Raw genomic sequence first — 20,543 nt, forward strand, 5'->3', positions numbered from 1 at the left:
GTCTGTTCTCCTCTCCTCAGATGTTTGCAGGCTGTTGTTAAAAGAAGAGGTGATGCTACACAGTGGCAAAAATGTCGTGAGGCTTGTTGCTGCTATTAAATTTAAAATTACCTTTTTGTTTTTTTCTTGAAATTTACATTTTCTCAGTTTAAACATTTGACATCTATTTCTGTTCTACCGTGAATAAAATATGGGTTTCTGAGATTTACTCATTTTCACTGCATTTTAACTTTATTTACACTTTACACAGAATCCCAGCTTCTTCAGAGTCGGGGTTGTACTTTTGATTACCTTTCACTAACGCATCTTATAGATTTACACAAGGTTTATAAAGACATATAAAGACTTTTTCATGCATCCACGTGTTAGGGTAGTTGATTTCAGGCACCAGGACACGTCATGAGGACTTCCTTCAACACAGGCTTGTAAATCTCAGCATGTCTGAGATCCTGCTGAGACAAAGCAGAGTAAAAACTCAATTACAGATAATTGTACAGGCCGTATCTATTTTTCTGTGTGCGTGCTTGTCTTAGTTCATACTTTTTCCTTCGTCCTGTTACCCAGAGCCTTAAATCCCAGAACCGTGGCACTAATGCAGACGCACAGCTGGAGAACAGTGAGCACGATCAAAGTAACGTCCATGGCTGTCAGCAAACTCTGAAATAAAGGAAGAATTAACAAAATACAATCAATCTGTGCGATTAATGACAAAAATATGCAATTCTGTATGTTTTAAAAGCATATTTACCTGAGCAAAGAACGCCACAAATTTGCAGTTATCGTTGTTTTGAGCAGTGGACCAGTTCAAGTCACACATCCAGACAACAGAGGCTTCTGCCAGGTCTATAGCATACAGCACAATACCAGTGATGGCGAAGATGCAGCCAGCTATGTTCATAAACACAGCATACCATGTCTGCGAGGAGAGATTCAATCATTTACCTAACTGTGCTCCATAACAATGTAGGTTTCCTTTTAACTTTAGTCTTTACTTACAAAGCACAAGCAGGGGCACTGGCCGATGATAACAGAAAGGATTCCAGCTGCGATGCACTGGACGGGGATCAACGACTCATTAAACAACTCGTTAAAGTCAGAAATACTAAATGCATCATTTCTTATTTTGTTTTTATTCTTAAATCAACAGTTTTATTTTTTTACCACTGCACCCAGCCAGTAAGGAGCTCCCAAGCTGGTCAAATCTCCAGGATGTGTGCTTGTGCGTCCGGGACCAAGCCCAATGTTAAACAGCCCCACCATGATCTGTATGGTCTGTAAAAGAATAAATCAAACAGTCATACCAATGAAAAATGATTTTTTTAAATGAGTTTGAGTTCCCCTCACCCCAAGAACTGCAAATGCCCCATTAGCCATCACCCCCCTGAACACTGGACAGCTGGAGAAAGTCTTGAGGGTTTGATGCAGTGGTGGAAATCTGCTCTTTTTTGTGGTCATCTCAGTGACTGTGGATAACTCTCACATCTGCAAAGTGGAAAAGAGATTTTAGGAGGCATGGTTCAACAGACACACTGAAATTATAAATCCCAAAACAGTAAATCACAACTCAAACAACACACGACTGACATATCGCTATAACTCAAATATATGCAGCGAGAGTGTGTAATGACATGCTGCATAATGTAATCCTGATGTATAATTTTACATAATGATATTTCACAGATAACTTGTCTCTATACACTTAAGCATTTACACGTGTGACATATAAATGGTAAATGGCCTGTGTTTGTATAATGCTTTACTAGTCCCTAAGGACCCCAAAGCGCTATAAAGGAATATATAAGTATGTTATAAACACTTGTTTCCAAAGAAATTGAGAAGAGATGTAAATAAAAACAATAAAAATATAATGATTTCTAAATCACTGAAACCCTGCTAATTAGATTGATTGGCAAAAGGTTGGCTGATAACATGATTATGGACAGAAGTGCATCTGAGAGAAGGTGGATGCATTGGTAAGGTAGTTTGTTTTTTGTTTTTGTTTGTTATTGATGTTTTTAAATAACTGTTCTCAAAATAAAATTGGAAAAGAAAATGCATGGATGTCATCATCAATTTTATTGCTACTCTATACAACTGGATTTATAACATATAATAAGTAAACATTTAAAAAGTAAAGAAGAGATGTGAAAAAACACTCTTCAATCATGCTATGACTGTCCACCAGAGGGCGCTCTGCAACTTCGCTGTTTGCTGCTGTTTGGAATGCCACAAAGAATAACCAGCAACCTTAGAGCACAAACAAATAAATAAACGGGAATAAAGGGAAAATTGTTCTCATTTTTTTAAAGATATATATATATATATATATATATATATATATATATATATATATATATATATATATATATATATATATTAGTCGACATATTGGAATATCAAATTTTTAAATAAGCAAATATGTGTATTTTTTAAAATCTTATTTTTTTTTTTCTTTTAACAAAATAATAACCACTAGATCGCCTTAATGTAGGTTTTTCTTTTGATTGTCGTTTGTTATCATAACTACCCAAAGTCCTTTGTTTATGGCAGGGTGAGTGTAGGAACGCTTGGATTGTTGGTTGAAGAGAAGAAGACGTCAGTTTGCTCCGTGGGAAGTGTTAGTGGTCCTTTTCACTATCATATTACACTACACAGCTACAAACGCTGGAATTTAATGTGATTGACATGCGTAATTTCAAAACAGGAAGCGCTGCTGGGTATTTGAAAGAGTAACTGAGATTGAATGCTTACGAACGGGTTTTGTCTCTCAGCAGATGAAGTTCGGAGAAAACTTTGCACTTCCTTCAGCCTCTTATATTATAGCAAAGATGTGTACTCAAATAAGAAATCAGGGTAATTGAAAGTAACCTTGAAAATCAATTATTAACCCAAAACAGCTAAAATAAACAAAGTAGAACAAAATTAAAACGAATAGGCTACAGGATAAATAAATTAATGTATTCAAAGTTTAAGTTTCAATTATTCCTTGTCTATTCATTTCTTTTGCAAGCAGTGCAAACATTGAGAAAATCCGTATCATACAGTCTGCGGCTTCACGTTAAGTAGTATAAATGACTGCAAGTGTGAGTTTCGTGCAGATGACTTACCTGGCGAGCTGCCTAAATCCCTGTAACGCCAACAGTTTCGTGCGCCGGTGACAAACTCAGGTAACAACAAAAGTGGAACTTCCTGTGTCACACGTTTCTTCAAAATAAAAGCCATTTAAAACTGAATGTGCAAAATCTATGACCAGGTTAAAGTTCAGCATTTCTGGAACATAATACAGTGATGCCACCTGGCACTCTGTAAGTAATTATTCCCAGCTCTCTTTATTTTGCTCCTGCTGATTCGATACACGGTGGTAACGTAAAGTTTGTTTAACACAGAGACAGTTTTATATAAGGGGACGATTTTCTGCACATGAAAAATATTATAGACATTATCTTAACATTAGTTAACAAAAGAGCAGTGACACATCTAAAATAATAATATGGTCTATGAATAAAAATACATGTGAAGGTTTTTAGATTTTTTTTAATAATAAAATTGTCACCTGATGAAGGTATTCCAGAAAAAAATTTGTTCCAGTGTTTTGTTTTCCTCTTCTTCTATCGTTTTAATATTAAATGTAAAATCTACACAAATTTATCCTAATTATAAAAATAAAAATGATAAGTGCTGTAACTGAAGAGTCATCGTTGTTTTCATTATGCTTTTGAATTAAAAGAGTAAGAACAATACATAAAGCTCATTATTTGATTTTTAATAGGTTGGTTCGTTTTACAGTTTCATTTCTAACTCACTGTGTATTCTTTCTGTTGTCATGCAGCCAAAAGCTAAAACAACATTTGGGCCCTTTTTCAAAACAAACAAACAAAAACGGGGAAAATAAGTGAAAATAACAGTGAAAATATTTATTAATTGAAATGATCATTTTGCAGTTTGCTCCATTCACTCAGTGAAGTTACAGTTTATTAAAAGAGCTAAAAATACGAGAAAAAACAGACAAACTAGTACTTCCATACCGTGCATTGATGTGCTTAATGTGCAACCGTGTCATTTAATTACTGAATAGAAAATCTGCATGTTAGAAAATGATTAGAATGAATGAATTGAGTTAAGAAACAGCTTTGCAGTTACAGTCATTAAACATTATTACTGTTGTAACGCAGCTTTGATTTGATTCTGCTGGTAGATCTTGAGGATTTATTTCAAAGATCCAAACATTAGAGTGAATCCTTTTTCAGCACCGGGACTCATCATGAGGACTTCCTTCAAAATTGGCTGAGAAATCTCAGTATCTTTGACACCCTGCAGACACAAAACACAGTGCACTTCAAAAACATTACATCATGACTTACTGATGAGTTATTTTTGTTCTGAGTTGCCAATTTTATATCTGCACAGGTGCATTCTTATCATTTATTGTACATATAGAACAGAGGAGTCTTCGCATTTGTTTACACAATGACATCAGAAAATTAGCATAAAGAAATATTTCAAGTACTTCCCAATGGTGGAAAAAGCCAGAAATCCTATGAAACTGAAGAACAAAACAAATAGTTTTACTTCTTTTTTTATTCAAGCATCAAAGAAATCATCTAGAAGCAGATGAGGATTTACAGAGAGATACTGGGCGGGATTATTGTCAATACTTTCTGCTGGAGTTCAGAGAAACAGAAGTAAATGTGCAGCTCATGCATTCATGTGTTCACGAGGTCAGTTTTCATTTCCGGGATGGATCGGGATGATCTCTTCCATGACTTGTGGCAACTGTTCCTCGACATCTTTGTCCCCCTGTGGACACAGAGCTCGGATGCCCCAAATAGCATAACGAATATTGACAGCCAGCTGAAGAAGAGCCAGGGTGATCAGTGTGATGTCCAAGGATGTCAGTAATTTCTGATGATTTTAGAACACAGTAAAATAAAGAATAAACACAATTTACCTCAAAAATTGTCATATAGCAACTCACATGACAACTTTGCTGCAGTTATTGTACACAAATGTGTGTTTAGGCTGGATTACTTGGGCAAAAAGCGCTACATTTCTGCAGTTGTCTTCATCAAGAACAGCATCATCGCTGCTGCGGTCACAAATCCAGAGGAGAGAGGCGTCTCTCAGGTCTCTGCCATACAGCACAATGGCAGTAATGGCAAAGATCCCACCAGCAATATTCATGAAAACAGAGAAGCCCATCTGAGAGGAGACATTTAGAAAATTAAAACTTTAGAAACAAGTTGTTTAACACATTTTTTATTGACAATCTTATTTACAGCACAGTCTTAAGTCCTTCATGAGTTTTCTTACCAAACAGGATGAACGGAGTTGTCCAGCCAAAATGGACACAATTCCACTAACAATGAACTGGTGAGAGGTCAGTAGACGTGATGTTAGAGGGGATCATAAATTCAAGAAAAGTGCATTTTTTTAAAAAGGTAATAGACCATTTAACAAATTGTTACAAAAAGTTATAGACTTTAGTTTCGGGTGATTTTACACCTTTGCTCAGCAGGTGAGTTCCAGCTGGAAAAATAAATTCTTTTCAAATTGTATCAGGAAGGAGATCTGGTGTAAAACTCCACCAGAGCTACCTGCTTTGATGACCCTTGTGACAAAGGGACAGCTTTGGTCATGTCAGGCAAACAGCCCCACCTCACTGCTGTAAAATCAATCAGCAGAAAGTTGACACATACGGAGAGGAGCTACAACACCAAGCCCAGCATGAGTTATGAGCAAATTGATCTGAGCTATTGTGAAGTCCGACTGACAGCTGTCACATTGAAGTGTACAGTTGTAGGTTGAAGAATGAATCCCAACATTAAATATTTGGACCTACAAATGATAGGATAACTAACATGTGCATAAAAGACACGTTAATTTTAAAAAAGGCCTTATTCTAAATGCTAAATACGCAACAATAAGAGGAAAAAGATTATTTTACCACAGCACCCAGCCAGTAAGCAGCTCCCAGGCTGGTGAGGTCCCCAGGATGTGTGCTTGTTCGTCCCGGCCCAAGTCCAATGTTAAACAGGCCCACTAAGATCTGTATAGTCTGTAAAGGATTCATAACGATTACTGTAAAAGCTTAAAATGATCTTTTAACAGCTGGATGATACATTTCTTTTACTCACCCCAATAGCTGCAGCATCAAAGACCTGCAGCAGATGCAAACAGCAGCAAATCTTTGGACTGCAGCAAAGAACCTTCAGGATGTGACACACTGATGGAAGCATCTTCTCGCTATTTGCCAGCTTCCTTTTTTTGATGATGGACCGACACCTAAAACTTCCAAGACGTTTCTGTCCTTTTGTTCAGCAGTGGGAATGTGCCTCCCACCTAAGAAATGTGTCGTCTTGCTACTGACTGGAGGTCAGAGCTCACGCAGTTGGTCTCTCATTTTTGGTTCATGTGTGCATGTGAGGGGTGGGTATTTGCAGAGGACCCACATTTGAATGTGCCAAATTCTCAATGCTTAAAGCAAACAGAGTCACAATTATCAGTCAACAAACTTATCAAATCCAAACATGCAGGTGTGTTAAAGCTGTGGGTGTGCTCTAAGGCAGTGAGATAATGCTTGTGTCCTTTGCCTGCCGTTATTTATTTAGTAACTGTAAAATATGCAACAGAGGACAAAGTAAAGCATGTTGTGTTTCTGTCTTTTCTGTCTTATTCTTTAATAATACATATTTTTATTAAATACATCTGATTTTTTAATCTTCCATTCACCTGTGATATGGATATATTATTAAGTGCTGTATGATGCAATGGTGGCTTCAAGTGGGACATGGGGGAAAGGTCAAAATGTGACATTTCTTCTGTTGCAGCTAATAAAAAAAGATAACTTGAATGTTGTCATGGTTACTTGGATTATGTATATGTTCCTTAGCTGTTAGTTTCCTTTTGTGACTCCTGTCTCCCTGGTTGTGTCCTTGTGTTTGTCTGGTTTCTCTGTGTTCCCTCTCTTGTGTTGTTATTATATCTGTAGTCCTGCATCCTGTGTTTCTCCCTTTCCTGGTCCCACATTCTCCTCTGCGTTTCATCTTTGTTTTTCCAGTCTGTTTTTCTTCGCTCCCGGTGTCAAGCTTACGTGTCTGAGTCTCAGTGTGCATGTGTTACTTTCCTATTGTGTATATATTGTCTGTTTCTGCCACTGCTCTTTGTTACATCATCGTCAATTTTTCCCCTCATCCTGGCTGTCCTGTTGATGTCACCCTGGGTCAACACACCTGAATCACATGATTAGTTCATTTCCAGGCCTCTGGAGAACTTCAAGACATGTTGAGAAGGTAATTTATCCATTTAAATCAGCTGTGATGGATCAAGAACACATCTGAAACCTGGCCCTCGTGGACTGGGATTGGGGACCCTGATTTAGAGGTTTCCTGTTTAGTTCCTTTTTATTTCTAAGTGTCAGCTTATAGCGACAGACAAATGAAGCTTTCTGAAGCATTGGAACTTGTATCCATAAAGGGTTCATTACTCAAAGTCTTTCGACATAACCTTCTTTGGTAGCATCTGGTGGCCAAAAATATGAAGCAGGTTGAATCCACAACTTAAAAGGAACGGTTTCCTCATGGTTGCCCACTCAAGAGAGCAGAGTTGACAGCTTCTGTTTAATAAAATGTAGCAGTTCTACCTGAAATCATTCTAACATTGTGGAGTTTTGTACACGTTTCTTTTTAATAGTTCCAGTAGACTGAGTAGTAGTACAGGCTTTTTGATCTAAATCCATCACAGTACAGCAAACTAACCTGTTCATCCTGCAGTAACCTGCAGAGCATTTTTAAGCAGCCTATAAATAACACAGGTAGTGTTATGAAGGCAGGCTCGGGGTTTAAGTAATCAGCATCATGGGCTCATCCGATTAGAATAAGAATAAGCAGTCATCTAATCATTCACAGGCTTCTCCTTTTATTCTCAAATCAATAAAGCAAAGAAGGAAGGAAAGACACATGGACTGCCAATGCTGAAAGAAAACAGATTTAAGTTACTCATTACCTTAAACAATACATAAAATAAAAACCCAAACAGAACCTCACCTCTGCTGCCGCCCCGTGTGGGAGTGAAGAAAGAGTGAGCCAAAAGTGAATGCAGTCCTTATATAACGTGTGACAGGCGAGTGCAATTAAGGACAAGCACCACACCCAATCAAAGGTGAGAGAACTAAAGGTGCATCTGGTGAAGTGAGCGGGTGTGCTGGGATGTGCTAAAAGGTGGGTCATTACAACAGGTAGTCTGCCTCAGTTTGATTTGCAGCACCTTTCACAATCTGAAGAAATGTAACGTCACATGTAGCCTACAGACCCAAAAAACAATAACAACCCCCCGCCCCCCACTAAAAATAAAGAAATAAAGAAACACTCAAGTAAACTTCAGATACCTGAAAATTCTACTTAAGTACAGTGACAAAGTATGTGTACTTCGTTACTTCCCACCTCTGCTATCACCACCAAAACACGCAGCACAAATCCCGTCAGTGATTCATTTTCTTGTGAACTTTTGGAGGATTGGCGCAGTTACGATTTTCTGTCACGTTCACCTGTTTCTTAAAATTTTAGCAATAACGCTGTTTCAAGCTTAATAACAATAGTAGTTGTTTAATACTTAAATGCCATCCAAAATTAATTATAATTATCTTATAATATAACACACTTCTTAGAGGTTTTCTGTGCGTCCACTAAAATCCTACGAACAGTCATTAACCTGCATTTCTACAACAATTTGCTGATTCACTTAATGCCTAAATAAATAGATAAAAATCGGCGCTTTGATTATTATAATCTGTTTCCTTATCCTTAGGTTAATGTGACACGTTTGCTTTCATACTGTGTCCACCAGAGAGCACCGTAATTCTTTTCAATAGTCCCAAATTTGATGAAGCCTTTGTGGATAAAAGCAAACACTGAAATACATTTTTTGCACGAAGGAATGAATTTTGTTCACTCAAATTCAGCTTTTCTTCGCTCAAAATAAATTTCTCCTCAAAATACAACACTTGCAACTGCAAACTTTTTTTACATGCTCTCATTTTTTTTTACGTGCGCTCAGAATAGTGGCACAAAAATAACGCCATAGCTCTCGAGGCCTGGAGTTCCCCCACCCCTGACTTAACACAATAACCCCAAGTCAATCACACTTCCAGTGAAAGCAAACTGTCCACTTAGGAAACAACCAAAATCCAAAATTCATTAACCTGGATTTCTACAACAATTTGCTGATTCACTTAATGCCTAAATAAATAGATCAAAATCAGTGCGTTTATTATTATAATCTGGTTATTAGTCCTGAATTAGTTTAGTTAAATTAGTCCACCAACGTTTTTCACTGTATTGTTCCGTTTTGCTAGTGAGGTAATTCTTCTTTGTGTGTAACTGGATGTTGAGCAAAGGGTTAATTTTTATATCGTCTTATAGGCGGAGGAACAATAGGAAAATCTCCTCCAGCAATAGCTGCGCAACAAATACACAACCAGATATTAATTAGGCTTTTGTTTGCTTTTCTTCTCCTCTGACAAGTAAGTTTGTTTGTTTTATTGATTTTGTATTGTAATTCAGGTTAATGTGGCGTAATCATTGGTAAACAGGGGCTGTAGATCAAAGCGGGCCTGTAGGACTAACTTGGAAAGCTACAATGCCCTCCGTGGTGCCAGTAACGGGCGGAGCTGTATTACTGTAATTGTTAAATTACGTCGTATTACTGTCGAGAACAAAGACTTTGATCAAACTTTTTTACATGCATGTTTGTTTTTGTGGTCGTGGCTCGATTTCCCGGAACAGTCGGCGCAGTTTCGCTCCCTGCTGCTGGTAGTGGCGCAGTCACTTTATTTTTTTTGGACGTTCACTCATAGGAGTAAAGTCGAGTTTCGTCCGCTTTGCAGCACACGTACGTCGAGTTTTCTCTCTGGTAGGTCACAGCACTTTCCTAATATGCGGAGGACCCCAAAAAAAGTTTAGAGGATTGCAAAAATGTCAACAAAGCGAATGAAAAGAGAGTTAAGTTCTGGATTTTTCATACACCAGCTTTACTCTGTTACTTCGCTTATATTCGTTTCATGATTTCTCAGTTTCGGTTTCAGAAAAACTATCCAAAGCCACTTTATTGGCTCCAGCCAGGCTTTTGTTTACACTAAATTCTGACCTGGGTCCAAAATTTGCAACGAAGCTTCGACGTGTTGAGCGTTCAGAGATGATTCTCTGCATACGTTGGTCGCGGTCAGTGATTATGGGAGTTAGTCTTGCTTCGTTTATTGTCAAAGCAGTCTGGCCATTTTCCTCTGACCTCTATAATCAACAAGGCATTTTCTGCAGGTCACTGAATTTTTCATTATGGACATTTTTCTGTAAACCTTAGAGATAGTTCTCTAAGTAGATCATCAGTTTCTGTAATATTCAGACCAGCCCATCTGTCACCAAACACCATGCCCCATTCAGTCATTTAAATCACCTTTCTTCACTTTATCTTTCCAATGTCTACATGCTTAAATACTTTAAAGTGCTTTCATAAGATATTTCCACTAACAAGTAGTTTAATGGTTAATAAAGTGACTGTGAGTGTTTATCTTATCTGTTATTCAGTTAATCATCATCTTTATCTAATATTTAAATGTATAGCATCTTGTTATAACTGCAAACACAACTGCATCACTTAATGTAGTTATTTATTTATATACAAGTTTTTTTTTAAAAATTTCATTATAATTAATAGACAGTGTAAGTCACTGTTAATGGAGCTCGACATCATCATAAGGTGAGTTATAAGAGTTAATATAAGATAATAGGTATCGAGTGATTTGGATTTTTAATTTTGTTAGTTGCAGAAATTAAATGAATATTTTGTTTCAATACTTCGATGAGTTCAGGCATTTCTCCACAGCTGGGGCCTTAATGTGATTTATGTACTCTTCTCTCTTTCAGTCTCCAGGATCTACAGGCAGGATGTCTGTCACTGTGTCCAAGGCTGATGGGGTCACTGTGTTGACCTTGACCTCTGACCCTGATAGCTCTTGGCCTCCTCTGTGCCAGATCCTCAAGAACCTTTGCTACAGCCCAGTGTGCTGCACCGTGTCTCAGCGCCTGAGGAGCCTCAACAGAACCTCTCAGACAGTGCTGGGGGTGAGCTACAACCTTTAAGGATTCAAATACCTCGCTTCTGTCAGTCTGCCCCAGGGCAGCTGTGGCTACACCTGTAGCTGCCTCCACCAGTGTGTGAGTTAATAGTGGAATTGTAAAGCGCTTTGAGGGTCTCGAAAACTTGTTGTTCCTAGAGTATTTAAAAGTAGAATGGGAGGCAGAGCCTTCAGTCTTCAGTCCCCTTTTCTGTGGAACCAGCTTCCAGTTTGGATTCGGGAGACAGACACTATCTCTACTTTCAAGATTAGGCTTAAAACTTTCCTTTTTGCTAAAGCATTTTCTCACCTTTCTCACTCACTATGTGTTAATAGACCTCTCTGCATCGAATCATATCTGTTATTAACCTCCGTCTCTCTTCCACAACATGTCTTTATCCTGTCTTCCTTTTCTCACCCCAACCGGTCGCAGCAGATGGCCCCGCCCCTCCCTGAGCCTGGTTCTGCTGGAGGTTTCTTCCTGTTAAAAGGGAGTTTTTCCTTCCCACTGTCGCCAAAGTGCTTGCTCATAGGGGGTCATATGATTGTTGGGTTTTTCTCTGTATCTATTATTGTACGATCTACTGTACATTATAAAGCGCCCTGTTGCTGTGATTTGGTGCTATATAAGTTGAATTGAATTGAATATATATATAGTTATATATAGCTTTTATAACACAGAATATAGTTTGTGTTAGGGATGCACCGATACCGATACTGGTATCGGGTATCGGGACCGATACTGTAAAATGTGGTATCGGTTAACTCGTAAAAGTTAACCGATACCACGAACCGATACTAACTTATTTCATTAATCAGAGGGTGGATTGTCATTTTTGTTGTAGTTTTTTAGATTGGCCACTAGGGGGACATCAGGCACAGGGTTAGACGAGTCAGACTGGCAGCTCCAGATAAAAAAGAGAAACTGGAGGCTTCTGTAGCTAGGCTAAACAAAATGTTAGCAGTGTGGAACAGCCAACTTTAACTCAGGTTTTGGAAAAGCGATGAAAAATGTCAAGAGAAAATCCATGGGCAGTTTAAATAACAGAGGTTCTGACTCATTTTATTGCTCTGGATGACCAACCAATGCCGGTCGTGGAAAACGTAGGATTCTTCTCAGCATACTCGAGCTGCAATATGAAATTCCCAACCGCCCACACATCAGGGAGATAATGGTGCCAAAAGTTTCTAAAGAGGTAAAGACAAGCAGTGTGTGCGCGATGTCAGTCCTTGGTTTAACGGCACAGTGGACTGATGATCCACGGGCAGATGAGGAGTTCGTTCGTCAATGCCAAATACTTTTGTTATTTTGTTTGTTTGTTTACAATATGGACACTCTGCAATAATTTAAGTTTATTTTATTCTCAAACCTAATTTGTATTTATTTTATTCCAAACAGAAGTGTTTATTTATTATTCTGAAAGCTCGAGACAGTGCCAATAGTTCAGTGATATTTTGTAAAATTACAATGTGGAGACTCTGCAATAATTTAACAGAAGTGCTTATTTTTCACTTGAAATTTTTTTGTGGTCATTTTTATTAAGATATTATTTATTATCGGCAGAGAATAAAATAAAACCTGTCTTCCAATTCATTGCATTTGTGTGTGTGGTAGAAGTATCGTTTTTTGTACTCTGTATCGGCAAGTACTCAGATCCAAGTATCGGTATCGTATCGGTTTGAAAAAATTGGTATCGTTGCATCCCTAGTTTGTGTACTCCCCTTTACGTGTGTGTGTGTGTCGAGTAATTCAAATCATTTTAAACATTCAGGAGATAAAACACTGTCAGAACTATTGTTGCCTCCTATTAATGTCAGAAAGCCTTCCAAGAAGACAGAGTAAAGGTAAATTTTATGTGTCAGGGATGCCACCGGCTTTGTATCAGTGTCATGTTCCCTTACCCCACGTGAGTCTAACTCTCTCACTGACAAATTTATTGGACTTAAAAGTGAAGAAAAGTAAAAAGTTATCCACTGTGGTTTAAAACAGGGCAGCACAATGGGTAGCAATGTCCTCTTCGGATTCTCCGGCTTCCTCCCACAGTCCAAAGACATGCGGTTAGTGGGGTTAGGTTAGGTCAGGTTAATTGGTAACTCTAAAATCGCTCTAAGGTGTGTATGTTGTTGTGAATGTTTGTCTGTCTCGATGTGTTAGCCCTGTGACAGACTGGCGATCTGTCCAGGGAGTAACCCGCCTCTCGCCCTAACACAGCTGGGATAGGCTCCAGGCCCCCCGCAACCTTAAATAAGCAGAAGAGAATGGATGGATGGTTTAAGAGTTTTCTTATCACACTACAGAAAAAGCCTGAGAGAAAGTGCTCCAGTATACAGCATATCCTATGACTGGTGTTAAACATCTACATCACCAGTTGTTAATTCTGTGCTTCTTCTTTCTCAGACTCTGCAGATTATGATTGGGCTTCTCACTGTTGGACTCGCAACAATCCTTGTAAGCCGAGTTGTTGGATTATGGACCATACGTGAAACCGGCTACCCTTTTTGGATGGGAGGGTTGGTAAGCAAGCGAAGCAGCTTTTTCCTCAACTAGAATCCTCTGAGTCGGAAAAGAAAGGGACAACATTCCTCTTCCAAAAGTCCATCGGCTGCTCTCTACAGTTCCCAAATGTTTTGGGCTGTTGTTAAAAGAGGGGAGCTACACAGTAGTCAACATCAGATAAAAAAATCTTCTTTTCTTTTTTGTAATTGCAAATTTTCTCAGTTTTACTGTAAAATAAATAAATAAATACATAAGGGCGTATGAAGTTTACCAATCATTGCATTCTGTTTATTTACATTTTAAACACATTTCAACTCTTCAGAATTAAGCCTGTAGTTCAGAGTATGTAGAGTATCAGAGTTGGCGCTTAAGACGAAGCTGGGGGATCTTATGAAATCAAATGTGTTTTATCAATTGAAATCTTAATCCCTTACTTCTGTGGTTTTATTGATAAGCTGCTGTTACCTTAAACACATGATGTGTCTCCTCATTCAGTTAAATTACACATGGGAAGGAATTAAACTTTATTGTCTTTGTTTTTTTGTCTTATGTAGTTCATCATGTTTGGAATTGTCAGCATTTTGTCTGACAAGTATCCGAGTCCATGTCTGGTGAGTAGTCCACAGAGGTGGGACCAAGTCATTGTTTTGCAAGTCACAAGTAAGTCTCAAGTCTTTACCCTCAAGTCACAAGTCAAGTGTCAAGTAATGTCAGGCAAGTCAGAGTCAAGTCTCAAGTCACTGGTGTAAAAGTCCGAGTAAAGTCACAAGTCTGAAACTTTGAATTTCAAGTCCTTTCGAGTCTTTAAAAAAAAATGTGGCAGTTATGCTAAATGTAAATATTAGACCACATGATTTTTAAATCTGTGTTTTTCTCAACACATGACAAAATAGTGAACTTAGAAAAATATAAACAAATTGTGAAATTGCACCTCTATAAGATGCAGCTCAATTAAACTTAGCTCCAAGAAGAATTTTCACTGACAATTCTCAGATAAGCTGCATGTTATTCTTGGATGCGCTTGTAGGACCAGCTTTAAAATAGCATGACAAAAATATTATACACATTAAAACCAAACAGTATCATCAATGTAGCCTGGACAACATTTGCTAGTTAGATGAAGTCAGCTATCTCATCGTAGCAAAAGGAAACCTATCGTTCTTTATGCAACTTCAACTGTCGGACAAAGTTGGAAGTTGTTCCATCTGTCTGTGATTCTCTGCTTGCATGTTTTGCATATTGCATTTCGTTTTTTTGTTGACTACTTCATAGTTTATGTACCTGAAAAAAATAACTTTTGCATTTTTGAGCGTTTTATTTTTCTTAAAAAAAATCTGGTTATTTGATTGGCTGTGCTACAGCTCACGCACGCATACGTACGGAGTGTGGTTTGAATAAATGAATGAATGAATTGAATTAATGGTGCACACTTTCTATATAATATGTGTGTTAAATTTTAGATTTGGGGTGAAATATCAAGTCTTTTCAAGTAAACCGGTTCAAGTCCAATTCAAGTCCCAGGTCATTGGTGTAAAAGTCCAAGTCAAGTCACAAGTCTTAGAACATTTTTTCAAGTCAAGTCTAAAGTCATAAAATTAACGACTCGAGTCTGACTCGAGTCCAAGTCATGTGACTCGAGTCCACACCTCTGGTAGTCCAGATATATGCTAGAAGGACGACTTGAATTTTGTTTTCTAAGTTGAAGATATAAAAGTAGACGTATAATATTTCAATATACACACTTGTGCCAGGTCTCATGTATGCACATCTATGTAGATGTAAGATTAATGCCAACCACTGCAAGCTTTCCTGCATTGATTGACTGTAAAACTGTTAACCGACCAGCCTTCTAATGTCTAAAATTTGATTTTACATTAACTGACCCATCTTGTATTTCAGGTTATCGTCAATGTGATTCTGAATCTGACTGGCGTTGCTTTTGCCATTGCAGCCATTGTGCTGTATAGCATCAGTGTATTTAATCTATATTTGTGGAACATTTGTGGGGAGCCCGACTACTGGTATGACCGTACTACAACACCAAGTCCGTCTCCTGAACGGTTGACACTACAGGGGAGATGCTTGGAGGCCAAAGCTCTAATTAAGGTAAGCGTTAGTTCAGCAGTTTACATACAAGTTAAATTACCTAACTTACAAGTGGAAAATAATTGTTTATAATTGAATAATTATTACATTTTTTTTGTATAATAATAATAATTATATTTTGTATAATTTTGTATAATAATTGTATAATAATTTATAATCACAGGTTTTTGCTTCTGAAATCTATGGATTTGCAGCTGGTGATCAGATAATAGTTTACAGTGGTCCCTCGCTAAAATGCGGTTCACCTTTCGTGGTCTCACTTTTCCGCAGATTTTTTTTTGTGCAATTTTGCATGCTCTTTAGAAAACAATGTTGACTCCTATACAGAACGTCCAATTTACATAAATCTTTGATCGCTAGCAGTGTAACTCTAAAGTGCTGTACTGTACGTTTGTAAGTTTTCTCCCCAACTGACACAACAATGCCAATGAAGCGTTTGGCACCATCAAAGGCGCCTGCGCTAGCACCCAAAAGGCAGAGGAAGATGCTAACCATCGCACAAAAACTTGGACTTCTGGACATGCTAAGGGAAGGTAGATGTTACCACTGCGGTGGTACCACTACCATAGAATTTACAGAAACAGTCAGATAAGTCAAACTTTACTCAGCTTCTTCTTGCTTCCTTTATTTCTACACCATTGATTCATTGATGTTGGATTCTCTCGCAGCTTCTCTATTTTCATGTTCTGGACCTGAAAACAGGGTTTGATCTTTGGTTTTATTCTATAATGCTGAAATTATTTTTCTATGAAGGTTTGAACTTTGAGAGCATTTTTCGAACGTTATTCCCATGATAAACGAGGGACCACTGTATATAGGTTTTTGATCTTGCGATCACAGTCACGTCTGTACAGAAGTCTCCGCCCACTGTCCGGTCAAAGGGTCTGAGCCTCTGATCCTAGGGGTATCACTGCAATTAAATTGAGCACTGTTGTTTGTATCCCAACAGATGCTCTACAGAAGCATCATTGGTGTGCTAATTGTGCTGTCAGTCCTGGAGCTCTGCGTCACCATCAGCTCAGTCGTCTTGGGGATCAAGAGTCTGAAGAGCAAAGAAAAGGGACAAACCAAGGTAATGGACTAGCATCGCTTCAAGGTGAAACTGTTATTTATGTGGAAGTTTATGAATATTTGGTGACTTGCTCAAAAGCCAAACAGATTTATTCAGCGTCATTTTACTTTACCAATATTTTCTTTTTTAGAGCACTGATGACCCAGAGCTCTACACACCACTTCTAGAGGACACTGAGCCTACAGTCTGAATGTAATTGTGCTGTGAGGCATTGTAAGCATGTGCCTTTATAGCTTTCACCCTGTACTGCAACATTATCATGCACTTCTCTTGCATTTTTATATACTGCAAATTGAATATATTTCTAAATCTCTACTTTTTCTCTTCAGCGTGCCTTCTTCCAGATAGTATGCCACATGCTTTGTTGTTGCTTTTCTTTCTTTCTTTTTCTTTTTTTTTTTGGACAATATTGGACCATGATACATAAAAATAAAGAAATCTGTTGCACATTTCATCAGCATTTGAGTTCCTTTAAAAATGTTTTCAAAGGTAAATGAGAACTAAAAATTGTGTGGTAAAATCTGTGGGAAAAGTGTGGGGCTAATTCACTGCAGGACACTTTGTAATATGCAGCTGTCCAGAACTCTAATCAATAATCAATGGCTGATTGGGATCTTTGATTATCTGCTGTTGTCACTGAATAGAATAGAATAGAATAGAATAGACATTTATTATCATTTTCCATGTACAATGACCAACCTTGCCGGAATAAAATATAAATAGTAGACAGCAGGAATAAATGACAAACAGGACAAGTTTATACAATCAAGAGGGAAATATAGAAAACAAGAGAAATTTATACAAAACAAACAAATGGTGTTTATTAGCAAATGGACTGATTCTCATATAGTGCTTCTCTACTCTCCTGAAGCACTCAAAGCACTTAAGACAACATACTACATTAATTTTCTTCTATGCTGCTTAAGTGCTTTCTATTTAAACATTCACACAAATTGATTCTCTGATGGATGCAACTTGCCCAAGAAAGTTTAGCATGCGGACTGTGAAAGCCAGAGATTGAACCACCAACTTTCTGCTCTGCCTCCTGAGCTAACAGCCATCAGCACCGTCAGAGCTGTCTGAACGGCCCAGGGGAAGAAGCAGTTTGTGAGTCTGGAGGTGTGGGAGCAGCAGCTTCTGGTCCAGTTTATTCTTCCTCAGGACTTGGAGGAAGTGCAGCCGCTCCTGGGCTGTTCCAAAACAGGGAGGAGGCGAAGTAGAGTCATCAACTAAGATGTTATTATAATGTGTTTGGTCAGTGAATAAATCTTTAGCTTTGAAATCAGCATAACTGAGTTTCAGTGTTATAAACTACATTTAAAGTAGCCTACACAGATACATAAGAAGATACACGTGCGATAAAGCACGTATAGTTAAAACCAGATATTTACATACAAAAAGACACGAATACCTTTTTTTTCCCGTCAAACATCAAATCAGAGTAAACTTTTTGGTTTTAGATCAATAAATATTAACATATTTTTTGTATTCGTGAAAGTTTATCGTGTCTTTAAACAGAAAGAAACCTTCATACGATTTTATTCTGAGCTTAAGAAGCTTCTGATAGGTTAATTGAGTCCATTTGAGTTAATTGGTGGCACACCTGTGAATGCTAATAAAGGCACACCCCAAACACAGAGCCTCTTTCTACACTCCACATTAGTTGGTGGCGGTAATGCACCAATTTGTTGTTTGCCAACTGCCAATAAACAATATAAAGAAGAAGAAGGAGGGCCTCTTTCTTTGACTTAGGTCGTGTCCAAATTCATGGGCTGCATCCTCCTGAGGCCGCATTTGTAGACCGATTACGTCACAGCGACGCGCCGAAGGTTGTCCAAATTCGTAGACTTTTCCGAATGCAGCCGACAAATGCGTCCTCCTTTTCCCCGAATTTGAAGGATGGGTCAGGTGTGTCCTTCTTGGCCCACCATATCCCAGAATTCATAGCGCGGCCCAGCCAAGCTTCAGTTTCCGGCAATGGCGGCCACTACTAAGTTTTAAAATTACTCTTATTAATCTTTCTGGGCCACAAAATAAACTTTAAACATATTTTCAGGCGAGAATGTGGGTTAGCTCGTTGATAATTACAAATGAACACAAAAAACGGAGAAAGATTTCGGGGTCCATTTTCGATTTTCGTGCCGTGGCGCTGACAACCGGAAATACTCTGAATTAAGGGCGGGAGTAGATCGAGAAGGCTAGACCGTCCAATTCCATAGCCGTTTACTTCCGGCCTACCCGACCTCCTGAGGACCCGGCCCACGTAGACCGCGAAGGCCGGGGTCCTCAGGAGGATGCAGCCCATGAATTTGGACACGACCTTAGACTTAGATCCTCCCGTGCCGATCGGCGCATCGGGCGACCAGAGAACGCCATCGAACTCGGTCTATCGCGGCAGTTGTTGCTTCATCCCATGACAGTTCGACTGAACGTAAATCTTCAAGGAAAGTCCTCCTCCACGTTATTTTAGGTCTTCCTCGCCGTCTCTTTCCATTCTTCGGGTTCCACAGAACCGCGACACGGGCAGGTCTCGGGTCCGGTAGCCGAAGGATGTGACCGGCAAATCTGAACCGACGCTTGGTGACTTGGACATGGAGCGGCTCTACTCCCGCACGGCGATATACTTCTTCATTGGTAACGCGATCCCGATATGTGATCTTGAGCAGCCGTCGAAGACAACGTTGTTGGAAGACGTCAAGGTGGCGGTTGATCTTTGCAGTTGATTTCCAAGTCTCCGCTGCATACAGTGCCGTCGGTATAACAATGGTCTTCAGGAGCCGCAACTTGGTTGATAAAGGCAGTGCGGTGGTCATCCATATTCTTTCTTTGACATCATGAAAAAATCAAAAGAAATCAATGAAGGCATCAGGAAAAGAATTGTGGACCTACACAAGTGTGGCTCATCCTTAGGAGCAATTTCCAGATGCCTGAAGGTCCCACATTCAGACAACAATATGCAAGTATAAAAAACATGGGAATGTGCAACCACCATGCCGCTCAGGAAGGAGACGGATTCCCAGAGAGGAATGTTTTTTGGTGTAAAATGTGTAAATCAACCAACAAGGACAACAGCATAAGATCTTGTGAAGATGCTGGCTGAAACTGGTAAGACAGTGTGACTATTCACAGTAAAAATGAGTCCTGTAGCACCATGAGCTCACAGGGTACTCTGGAGGAGAAAGCCATTACTTTAAAACCACAATAAAAAAAAAGCTGGACTACAGTTTACAACTGCACATGGGGACAAAAATCTCTATTTCTGGAGACATGTCGTGTGGTCTGACGAAACAACTGAACTGTTGGGCCATGATAAACTGTATATTTGGAGGAAAAAGGTGGAAGCTTTGAAGCCTCAGAACACCATCCCAACTGTGAAGTATGGGGGTGGCAGCATCATGTTGTGGGGGTGGCAGCATCATGTTGTGGGGGTGGCAGCATCATGTTGTGGGGCTGTTTAATGCAGGAGGGACTGATGCACTTCACAAAATAGATGACATCATGAGAAAAGAAAATTATGTGGATATATTGAAGCAGCATCTGAAGACATCAGCCAGGAAGTTGAAGCTTGGGCCCAAATGGGTCTTCCAAATGGACAATGACCCAAGCATTCCTCCAAATTATTTACAAAGTGGCTTAAATACAACAAAGTCAAGGTATTGGAGTGATCTCAATCACAATGGCCTGATCTCAATCTCATAGAAAACATGTGGGTGGCACTAAAAGGTGAGTGGGAGCAGGAAGGCCTGCAAGCCTGACCCAGG

The 20,543-nt window shown here is 38.9% G+C and overlaps 3 protein-coding genes across 4 annotated transcripts; 1 reads left to right on the forward strand and 2 right to left on the reverse strand.

The window, feature by feature from the left end:
* Positions 1–224: 224 nt before the first annotated feature.
* LOC102789920 (uncharacterized) lies at positions 225–3,168 on the reverse strand. The gene is made up of 7 exons (XM_035912500.2): positions 3,108–3,168; positions 1,345–1,482; positions 1,162–1,272; positions 997–1,053; positions 749–916; positions 541–657; positions 225–452 (listed from the first exon to the last, which is right to left on the reverse strand). The coding sequence occupies exons 2-7, from the start codon at positions 1,453–1,455 to the stop codon at positions 381–383; spliced, it is 636 nt and encodes a 211-aa protein (XP_035768393.2). The 5' UTR covers positions 1,456–1,482; positions 3,108–3,168; the 3' UTR covers positions 225–380.
* A 1,475-nt stretch (positions 3,169–4,643) lies between these two features.
* LOC102799251 (uncharacterized) lies at positions 4,644–6,250 on the reverse strand. The gene is made up of 5 exons (XM_006801837.3): positions 6,135–6,250; positions 5,945–6,055; positions 5,311–5,367; positions 5,029–5,199; positions 4,644–4,902 (listed from the first exon to the last, which is right to left on the reverse strand). The coding sequence occupies exons 1-5, from the start codon at positions 6,234–6,236 to the stop codon at positions 4,720–4,722; spliced, it is 624 nt and encodes a 207-aa protein (XP_006801900.2). The 5' UTR covers positions 6,237–6,250; the 3' UTR covers positions 4,644–4,719.
* A 3,127-nt stretch (positions 6,251–9,377) lies between these two features.
* LOC148100702 (uncharacterized) lies at positions 9,378–17,226 on the forward strand. 2 transcript variants are annotated; one of them, XM_087848505.1, is made up of 7 exons: positions 9,378–9,517; positions 10,917–11,114; positions 13,506–13,622; positions 14,159–14,215; positions 15,504–15,710; positions 16,660–16,782; positions 16,913–17,226. In XM_087848505.1, the coding sequence occupies exons 2-7, from the start codon at positions 10,938–10,940 to the stop codon at positions 16,970–16,972; spliced, it is 741 nt and encodes a 246-aa protein (XP_087704631.1). In that variant the 5' UTR covers positions 9,378–9,517; positions 10,917–10,937; the 3' UTR covers positions 16,973–17,226. The 2 variants fall into 2 exon arrangements, with proteins under 2 accessions (XP_087704631.1, XP_087704632.1); XM_087848506.1 differs by lacking the exon at positions 9,378–9,517 and adding an exon at positions 9,640–9,906.
* The last annotated feature ends 3,317 nt before the right edge of the window (positions 17,227–20,543 follow it).

The sequence above is a fragment of the Neolamprologus brichardi genome, chromosome 11, assembly GCF_056152115.1.
Source record: "Neolamprologus brichardi isolate AB-2024 chromosome 11, ASM5615211v1, whole genome shotgun sequence".
In the NCBI taxonomy this organism is placed as follows: Eukaryota; Metazoa; Chordata; class Actinopteri; order Cichliformes; family Cichlidae; genus Neolamprologus; species Neolamprologus brichardi.

Bases quoted from the DNA above. Each gene is read 5' to 3' on its own strand.
- LOC148100702 (XM_087848505.1), top strand. From the start codon at position 10,938: ATGTCTGTCACTGTGTCCAAGGCTGATGGGGTCACTGTGTTGACCTTG. The intron at 11,115-13,505 runs GTGAGCTACAAC...CTTCTTTCTCAG, and splicing joins CCTCTCAGACAGTGCTGGGG to ACTCTGCAGATTATGATTGG. The intron at 16,783-16,912 runs GTAATGGACTAG...TTTCTTTTTTAG, and splicing joins AAGAAAAGGGACAAACCAAG to AGCACTGATGACCCAGAGCT.
- LOC102799251 (XM_006801837.3), bottom strand. From the start codon at position 6,236: ATGCTTCCATCAGTGTGTCACATCCTGAAGGTTCTTTGCTGCAGTCCA. The intron at 6,056-6,134 runs GTGAGTAAAAGA...AATCCTTTACAG, and splicing joins TTGATGCTGCAGCTATTGGG to ACTATACAGATCTTAGTGGG. The intron at 5,200-5,310 runs GTAAGAAAACTC...GTCTCCTCTCAG, and splicing joins AACTCCGTTCATCCTGTTTG to ATGGGCTTCTCTGTTTTCAT.
- LOC102789920 (XM_035912500.2), bottom strand. From the start codon at position 1,455: ATGACCACAAAAAAGAGCAGATTTCCACCACTGCATCAAACCCTCAAG. The intron at 1,273-1,344 runs GTGAGGGGAACT...ATTCTTTTACAG, and splicing joins GGGCATTTGCAGTTCTTGGG to ACCATACAGATCATGGTGGG. The intron at 917-996 runs GTAAGTAAAGAC...CTCTCCTCGCAG, and splicing joins AGTGCCCCTGCTTGTGCTTT to ACATGGTATGCTGTGTTTAT.